This window comes from Labrus bergylta, chromosome 16 (assembly GCF_963930695.1).
Source record: "Labrus bergylta chromosome 16, fLabBer1.1, whole genome shotgun sequence".
NCBI classification, from domain to species: domain Eukaryota; kingdom Metazoa; phylum Chordata; class Actinopteri; order Labriformes; family Labridae; genus Labrus; species Labrus bergylta.
This window is the reverse complement of record NC_089210.1, coordinates 5,146,944-5,156,455: the sequence shown is the minus strand read 5'-3', so window position 1 is coordinate 5,156,455 and position 9,512 is coordinate 5,146,944. Positions and strand designations below refer to the sequence as shown.

General features: G+C 43.5%; 1 protein-coding gene across 1 annotated transcript; it reads left to right on the top strand.

Moving 5' to 3' along the window:
• Nucleotides 1–1,719: 1,719 nt before the first annotated feature.
• LOC110001442 (keratin, type I cytoskeletal 13-like) lies at nucleotides 1,720–5,415 on the top strand. The gene is made up of 7 exons (XM_065965130.1): nucleotides 1,720–2,158; nucleotides 2,684–2,766; nucleotides 3,358–3,514; nucleotides 4,119–4,280; nucleotides 4,528–4,653; nucleotides 4,739–4,959; nucleotides 5,236–5,415. The coding sequence occupies exons 1-7, from the start codon at nucleotides 1,757–1,759 to the stop codon at nucleotides 5,336–5,338; spliced, it is 1,254 nt and encodes a 417-aa protein (XP_065821202.1). The 5' UTR covers nucleotides 1,720–1,756; the 3' UTR covers nucleotides 5,339–5,415.
• The last annotated feature ends 4,097 nt before the right edge of the window (nucleotides 5,416–9,512 follow it).

Here is a 9,512-nt window from a genome sequence, read left to right as displayed (position 1 = left end):
TAGATATGTAAATATACAGATGATGCCTCCTAGTGTCCAATGTAGGAAAGTGCATTTCTTTACAGATGGATAGAAACCTTATACTACCTGTAGTCATGGGGGATGGGCTAATATTGTCTGATTTTTCACCATCCAGCAGTTTGGAATATGTGTTTGGAGAATTTCAAACTGATAAAGCGGATGACTATATTTCATAAAAAAATGATAAATCTGACTATATGACTTTTTATAATTGTTACAATATTTTAGCAGAATAACATTACTCTCTCATTACCAACAATGTGTTTAAACTAGCAACCTGTTAGCTAAGCTAAGCACCTAGAATGATAATAATGTTGGGAATTTTGACAATACTGCATCCCAGTTTGAGAAAAATTTAAGCAACAGATGTTTAAAGATTTTCCAGTGGGAACAGCACAGTATACGTCAGTTTGTTATTATAGCTAAAATTCTCCTCTTAAACAGTTGACAGAGAGTGCATTTTGATATGGTAAACATCCAGTGCGGACCATGGCTGGTGTCATAAAGGTGTAAGTGCAAAGTGCAAGCCTAAAACTTACTTTGAAGGCAAATATCAACCAGTCTTTTCTGGTTTTGGGATATATAATGGGTAAAAATGTAAAAACACGGGCTTTCAGTACGAGGTTAATCTCAAATAACACCAAAATGTTTTTAAAAGTTGTAAGGGACATAAGCATCTGGTGCGACTGTTGTCATGTTACTTTCAAATCGTGAATTCATGTGTACATCTAACCTTTGCACCTACCAGCCACCGGACATAAGATTCTTTAAAAAATACTAGACATTAAGAAAATAAATAGCAAAGCAGAAAGAAAATAAATCAAAAATATGTGAGCCATGATTCCAGTGTTTTTTAATATGCTGCACGTTTCTACATGTACGTCATTGCAGCCGTTGCAGAGCCTTTGCACCCCCCTGGCCACCATACTTCTGTCTATTTAATTGTACATTCAGGATCAGAGAAAGGAGTTTCACTGCTCCAGCATATACATTGAAATGTGATTCCCCCATGGAAATGTTACACCCTGTAGGTCAAACTATGTTGGCGACCCACATACTTTCTTTCAACGCTGTGTCCCTCTCCTGTTTCAACATGAAAAAAAAATTCCAAGAGAGCAAAAGTCACAACCACAACCACAATGCTCAGCTTTTATCTAACCAAAGATTTGGAAGATGTGACATTCAGTGGTGTTGAACAATAATGTGTTGCAAGTCGTAGACTGAGTTAAAGGCGTCATATGCACTTCACACTTAAATGTTATAGTAAATCAAGTATATCCTCTGAGTAATGACTGTCTACAATGGGTGTAACACCGAGTCCCACTGTCCGTGATGTTTTCTGAGTTTTCCGAGTCATATTTTCAGTTTGTTGACATAGCCAGGACGATTTTGAAATGGTATTTGAAATGTGCAAGAATCAGCAGCAGATTAGATAAAAGAAGATTTCATCAGGTAACAGAGGAGAAGATTCAGCTGAGCAAATGGATGATTGAGTATCCAGAGAGCAGAAAAAACAGAGGGTCTGGAGGTTAACGTTGTATAACACTCGTATACTTTACATTCCTGCTGTGATTCGCTTCTTTGTTATGTGGCTCAACCCGCTCAAGTCGCTAGCCCTTAGGCGTGGAGCAGGGGCTGGACCCTTCACCCCTTCCTCACTTACAGGCAGCATAAAAGGAGCTGAGTCCAACCTTGCCTTTATTCTCTCCATCCAGAGCAGGAAGACACCTCCACCATGACCTCCTACTCACGCTCAATCAACTACTCGGCTGGAAGCCGCATCGGCTCCCAGAGGGCCCCCAGTGTGTATGCTGGCGCCGGAGGCTCTGGGGTCCGCATCTCCAGCATGAGCGCTTCCAGAAGTTTCTCCTCTGCTGGTGCAGGCTTTTCTGCCTCTGGGGCTGGTGGCAATGCTGGCTTCAACCTGGCCGATGCCGCCGACATCTCTGACAACAAGAAGATGGCCATGCAGAACCTGAATGACCGTTTGGCCACCTACCTGGATAAGGTGCGCAAGCTTGAGGCAGCCAACAGCGACCTGGAGCTTAAGATCAGACAGTTCCTGGAGAAGAAGACCAAACCTGAAGGCCACGACTACACTGCATTCAAGGTCTCCATCAGCGACCTGCAGGACAAGGTGAGACAAAGTTCTGGTTCTGTACACAGATCTGCCTCTATCCTTCTTAAAATAGGTAACTTTAGGCTGTGGCTAAGAGTGAGATCATTTCCAAGCATCAGGATAATAATTATTTGTGTAACTGGAGATGCCAGAAGACTTTTGTAACTGAAGATGCCAAAAGACTTTTGTAACTGAAGATGCCCAAAGCTTTCAGGGTCAATAATGAAATCTTCTACAGCACAAAAGCTTTAAAAGCCCCACACCCAAACTCAGGCGTTCAGTCACACAGGCAGGAGTGATGAGTAGTTTTCTGCAGGATGTACACAGGCGCAGCCACACCCTGATCACCACCTGCAACAGAGACATGCGAGCTGCAGCTCTGAGTTTGCACAGTGTGGGCACAGGAAGAGAAAACCAGTCAAACATTGAGAGAAAAATTTGCCTCATATTTGCATATCTTGTTTATATATCATTTGTGAAACCAACTCATGAAACTCTGTACTAGAGAAGTATAGAACCAACATTTCCCTTTAATTTTATCAGATCTTTTACGCCACTGGTGCCAATGGCTCTCTCTACCTGGCGATCGATAATGCCAAGCTGGCTGCTGATGACTTCAAGGTTAAGTGAGTATATTAGCCCTGGTTTCAAACACAAAATGTTTTAACTAAAATGAACAGCTGACTCCTCAGAGTGTCTTAAAGTACAACTACATCCTGAACAAGATTCATGGTTTTCTTGTTGAAAATCACATGAGAAGGGGTGCATATAAACAAGGACCCTAATGAAATGGAAGGACAAAATTGTTTTTTCTTTGTCCAAATGAATTGCTTATTTAGGGTCCTGAACATGGCCCAAAACTCATTAAACTTAGAATGCCCATCAGGTCTGGTCAGAAATGTAATATTTTGCAAAAAGGCTCCACAGCGCCCCCTTGGAATTTTCAAATAGGGCTCCTCATAGAGGTTACTTTGACCTACATGAATGAAACTGGGTATGCATATTAACCATGTCAAGACCTACTGAAACTTCTCATGCACCCTTAGCTAAAACCCAACAGGAAGTCCACTATTTTGATTTGAATGAAAAAAGAAAGACTTTATTTTCATATTTGAGAAAAATTGTCACATTTCAAGGTTTCATTTACTCATTGCTATCTATTAGATTTCTTGCAAGTGGATCACAGTAGTGATTGATTGTTGTCTGCTGGTGTGCAGGTACGAGAACGAGCTGGCCATGCGTCAATCAGTGGAGGCCGACATCGCCGGGCTGAGGAGGGTCCTGGATGAGCTTACTCTGGGAAGATCAGACCTGGAGATGCAGATCGGATCCATAAAGGAGGAACTCATCCAGCTCAAGAGGAACCACGAGGAGGTGAGCAAGAAGCTGCAATTAGCCACAATAAAACATTCCTGGTTTTAAGTTATATATAACATCTTCTTGACCATTATCATTTGTTTAACAGGTTTCTCAAAGCTTCTTTAGGACAGAAGAAACTGTAAAACTATTTTGACAAAAGAACCCAAAAAAAAAAAAAAAAAAAAGACAGGAATGACTTTTAATTCTTTCGAAAGGTGATTGAAGCAGATATATTTGCATCTAATGTCTCAGGAAGCTTGAAGTAAGATAATGGTAAACCCATTACACATTGCTATATTTAAATGCCATTGTTAATTTGGTAGAGAGAATGTCTAAAATTTGAAATAGGTCAAATTAAGTTAAAATCTTAAAGGTAACATATTATGCAAAATACAACTTACCAGGTTTTTGGTGGATTTTGGGGAGCTCTGAGACTTATTTAAACTGCTTAAAAAGGAGGATAATATGTGACCTTTAAAGTTGGTTTACTTGTCTGAAGGTCAGTGAAAATGGACCAAATTAAAAAAACTTGACTTTTGACTTAAAAACCAACATAAAAAACGAATGAGCTCCTGTCATGAACTCATTTTTTCTTTGCTGTTGATGTGCTTTCCTGCAGGACCTTCTCAATATGAGGGCCCAGGTTGGAGGTCAGGTCAATGTGGAGGTGGACGCTGCTCCTCAGCAGGACCTTTCTGTTGTCATGGCTGAAATCAGAGAACACTATGAGACCGTTGCCAGCAAGAGCCGCAAAGACCTGGATGCCTGGTTCTGTGCCAAGGTAAGCTTCAAACAACATGTCGACAACATGCCTCTAAATGTTACTTTCTTTAAGCCTTACATTCTTGAATATTAAATAATTATTTTTAGTCATTGAAGAACTCCAGTTAGCCATCAGATCAATAAAGTGTTTGAAAAGGATGGTAAAAAAATTGTAGTGTCGTCTGCATACAGCATGATTATAAGCAGTTTTAAAATGCCCACATGATTGATGACATTTAATCTTTGTATTTTTGTTGTTTGTTCAGTCTGAAGAGCTCAATAAGGAGGTTGCTGTGAGCACAGAAACTCTTCAAACATCCCGCTCTGAAATCACAGACGTCAGACGCAACCTTCAGGGCCTGGAGATCGAGCTCCAATCCCAGCTTAGCATGGTGAGTTTCTACTTTTTCTTGGTCTCTTTTCTTGTGAAAAACACAGTATGTAAATCCCCCTCACACTGCTGCTTCTCCCTTTCAGAAAGCGTCTCTTGAAGGAACCCTAACAGAAACCAATAACCGCTTTGCCAGCATGCTGGCCGGGTACCAGAGGCAGGTGGGCGGTCTGGAGGAGCAGCTCGCCCAGCTGAGAGCAGACCTGGAGCGTCAGGGAAATGAGTACCAGACGCTGCTGGACATGAAAACCAGACTGGAGATGGAGATTGCTGAGTACAGGAGGCTTCTGGATGGAGAACTCTTAACGTAAGTTCACCAGTTTTGTTGTTTTGGTTAAAATAGGTATACTTGATAATGGGTTTTGCGACACATAGAACAATGGGTTTTGCGACACATAGAACAAAGTGACATTAATTAAATAACTTTAAATAATACAAATTTGATTTTTGGCTGCACGTTTTACAAAAATCCAGCATAAAGCTGTACTTCTGACATAACCTATCATTGATTAGAAGAGTCCATGGTATACTCTCGTTTATCAGTAAACTGACAGCTGACTCGTGTTGTTGTGTTTTCCTGCAGACCGCCTGTTTCCACAACCACCACAACAACAAGGAGGGTTGTCATTGTCACAGAGACCGTGGATGGTAAAGAGGTCAGCTCTGAAACTGTGATGAGAGATTGAGACAACAAACATCCGTCAATTTGCTGCCAGCCATTCTCAGAAATACACCAATAAAAAATACTTCTGATGAACTGAAACATGTTTGTGTGTGTGTTTGATGTCTGTATGTATCATTTATGCTCTCACTTGTCAACCTCAAACAAGTAAATATCTTTATTTTTCCTAATTTGGTTCCAAATGTTGCACATTAGAAGACATACATTTTAAAATACTGTATGTACAATTGATACTAATAATAAGTACTTTAATTATAGCAGGCAAAGACAAAGCAAACAGACAAAGCAAAGACATAAACTCAGGACAACAACAGAACAGACATCAACAGTCGAGCCAAACAGAGAGTAGAAAAATAATATCAATGGTAAAAACAGGAATAAGAAAGACAATCACTGAAAATTAAACAACAGATAAAAAGTCAACAAGATGCTGAGAACAACACAAACATAAAGAAGAAGAGGGAGACAATGTCACATCACAGGCACTTAAAACAGAATGAAGATCCATCCAACCATTCTCTTTAACTGCTTCCCGTCCGGGGTCACGGGGGGCCGAAGCCAAGAGACAACCAGCCACACTCACATTCACACCTACCGGCAATTTAGAGTCACCAATTAGAGAGGAGAACCCACACATACACGCGGAGAACATACAAACTCCACACAGAGAGGCTCCTGTCCCAAGGGGATTTTAACCAGGAACCTCCTCGCTGTGAGGAAACAGGAGGGTCTGAGGTCACGAGGTCTATTTATTTGTTTTTTAAAACTTTCCATAATCTCACCCCAAAGGAAGAATGTGCAACTTTTTGATCCAGTAGATGTCGCCTTTGAGCACCAGCAAGAAACCAAAACAAACTGCTGTTTGGCGACACCTCCGCTGTTCTGAAGCCCTCTGCTCTCCTGCAGTGACACACATCCAACCCCTCTCCACTCGCATTCCCACGAAGCAGTTCTACGTTATCTGTTACAACGCATCATAGTTAGGCACCATTAAGCGCAAGTGGCGGACAAAATTGTTCTTGGCCTGAGCTGCAATCACCTGTGACCTGTGTTGTTGTGTTAGCAGGCTAAAGTTAGCACACTTTGGCTAGCTTGTCACTTCATTGTACACATAAATTGACACGGAATGACCATGATGTAAAGACACTTAATTGACATCCAAATAAGCAGTGAGACTATGAACAATACAAAGGACAGCAATATTCCAGCAATACTCATCTCACTTGTCTCACGGACGCACACAGTAATAATAAAAGTCAGTCAGAAAATACACGAGTCCTTTTAGTTGAATCCAAACTTGTCTGGGCGTGTCTCTCTCACTGCCGTTACTTTGGAGATGCGCTGCGCATGCTGCATTCACGGGCGCTCAGACAATGAGCAACACATTCAGGTGCACTCAGAAACAGGAGATGCAGAACAAAAGACAAACCTGAACAGGCCTTTTTTACCGCCACCCCCAAATTTGTTAATCAAATTTGCCATCAGTGAGGTTTCTGTCATGTATCCGTCCCTTATTGGGGTAGTGCAGGTAATCGGATGAGGCGTACCACAGGGCGGGTGTAGGTTCGGTCCTTCACTTGGACAACTGCTGTTCTTACTTTTCCATCTGCTCCAGGAATAACTGCTCCAGTTCCAACTTTCCCTCTTGGAAACTGCTGATCAATAACAAGGACGATAGCTCCAACAGTGATGTCATCTTTCCCTGTGTTCCACTTCTTTCTTGTTTGTAAGGTGGGGAGGAAGTGCTGTATGTAGTGTCTCCAGAAATGATCAGTGAGGACTTGAGTGTGCCTCCACCTTTTGCGACTGAGCAATTCGGTTTCTGGGTAGACGACTTGTGGGAGGGAGGAGTCTGGCCGCCCCATCAACAAGGAGTTTGGTGTGACAGGATCTGGGTCGGCTATGTCTGTTGAAACATAACCCAACGGTCTGGAGTTAAGGATGCTCTCTACCTCGATAAGAACAGTCCTTAACACCTCCTCTGACACATGCTGTGCTCCTAAGGTAGTGCGGAGAGCAGTCTTCACTGATCGCACTTCACGTTCCCAAGACCCGCCAAAGTGTGGAGCATTTGGGGGATTGAAACGGAACCGGATTTGTTCAGCTGCCTGTTGGTCTTGAAGTGCAGTTTCCATGGCCTTAATTGCTTCATGCAGTTCTGTACTGCCTCCTTTAAAGTTAGTGCCTTGATCTGACAGAAGCTCAAAGGGTCTTCCTCTGCGACCAATGAAGCGTCAGAGCGACATCAGGAAAGAATCTGCATCCATATTGACCAAAAGATCGAGGTGCACTGCCCGAGTAGTAAGACACTTGTACAGGATGCCCCACCTCTTCTCGGTTCGCCTTCCTACTTTGACGAGCATTGGTCCAAAACAGTCCATTCCGGTGGAATAAAAGGTAGGTTTGAAGAGTCTCAAACTTGAGGGAAGCAACTGTGCTATTTTTGGGACCTCTGGTTGGCCTCTCCATTTCCTGCATTCAGGACAGTTGTGTTGGTGTCTTCGTATGATCTCTCTTCCTCTTAATATCCAATATTTTCTGCGGAGCTCAGCGAGGACTCGTTCAGCTCCAGGGTGCTTCAACTGATTGTCAAAGTGCTGAATTAGCAGCTTTGTGACAGGATGAGAGGGAGCTAGAAGTACTGGGTGCAGAAACTCCAGGCTCAGGCTTTCACATTTGCGGAGTCTGCCACCTACTTGGATCAGGTCAGCAGACTTGTCATACTCAGGAGAAAGAGTAAGCAGTTTGCTGCTTGTTGGGATGGCTTTCCCTGATCTGATTCATCCAAATTCATCGGGAAAGCTCTCCATCTGAGCATGTCTCAAGAGGACAACCTCTGCTTCGCGGAAGTCATCAGATGTAGGGTGAAAACTGCTGTCAGCCGCCCCGTGTAGTGACCTCGTTGTGGCTTCCAGGAGTTTCTGATATGTGCTGAATTGTTGGATATCAGATAAGGTGGGACTGGCAGTTCCTGTCAGCAGACCGCAGAATGCTGTCTTTCTCAGCTCCTCAGCCTCTTCAGTAGATTCTCCAACAGATGCCTGTGGCCAGTGGTTGGGAGGGAGTAGTAGAAAGGGTGGACCTTTGCTCCAGCGATTCTCTCCAACCAGCAGAGACAGTTGTTTCCCTCTTGTTATATCATCAGCAGGATTGGTCACTGTGTCGACATAACACCAGGCAGCTGGGTCAGAGAGCTCCTGTATTTCTGCCACTCTGGTTCCAACAAACACTTTATATTGGCAGGAGTCTGACTGAAGCCAGTTAAGTACTGTGGTTGAATCTGTCCAGTACACTGTCTCAAGGACATCAATTATCAGCTCCTTCTTCAGGACTCAAGCTAACTGAGCTCCTGTTAGTGCACCACACAGTTCAAGCCTTGGGATAGAGAGTTGTTTCTTGGGTGCAACTCTTGATCTTGCAGCAATGAAGGCTACCTGGACTTTTCCATTCTCTTCAGTGCGCAGGTAGGCCACAGATCCATACGCAGAGTTCAGAGGAGTCGCAGAAAACATGAATGCTGCATGGTAGGGTCTGTGTAGCATCTTGGCAATGTTATTAGCAACAGTTGATGTAGCTCCGATACCCACGCTTGCCAGGCCTGGAGCAAGTCTTCTGGGAGATGGGGATCATCCCAGCCCCTTTTCTTGTCCCAGAGCCGTTGCACAATGATCTTTGGCTCTTGTGGTATATGGAACAATGAATCCAAGAGGGTCATACTGTTGAGCAAGCAGCCGATACAAGCACTCTGTTGGTGCTTGTATAACAGAGAATCGGACTTACACTGCCACACTAGTCCGAGAGTGCGCTCTTGGGGATCTACCTTCTCCTGTGTGAACCAGAGTTCACTGCTCTCAGATCGCAGCTCTTTGGTTCGCTGACTTATGACAGACGGAATGTTGCTAGCCCATTGTCGTAGTTCGAATCCACCATCCTTTAGGAGTGATTGCAATCGGTCCAACAGTTCCTTAGCTTGCTTTGCAGAGGGCAGACTCTGTAAACAGTTGTCAACATAGAAACAGCGATCTATAGACAGGCGAGCCTCTTCCCCTGGCTCTGTGTGGCGCTGGACATGAGTTTGTAGCGCAAAAGTGGCACAACACGGACTGCATGTTGTCCCAAAGGGGAGCACCTGCCACTCGTAGACAGTTGGTTCTTTGTCTAACTGCATGTCACACCAT

Bases quoted from the DNA above. Each gene is read 5' to 3' on its own strand.
- LOC110001442 (XM_065965130.1), top strand. From the start codon at position 1,757: ATGACCTCCTACTCACGCTCAATCAACTACTCGGCTGGAAGCCGCATC. The intron at 3,515-4,118 runs GTGAGCAAGAAG...GCTTTCCTGCAG, and splicing joins TCAAGAGGAACCACGAGGAG to GACCTTCTCAATATGAGGGC. The intron at 4,960-5,235 runs GTAAGTTCACCA...GTTTTCCTGCAG, and splicing joins CTGGATGGAGAACTCTTAAC to ACCGCCTGTTTCCACAACCA.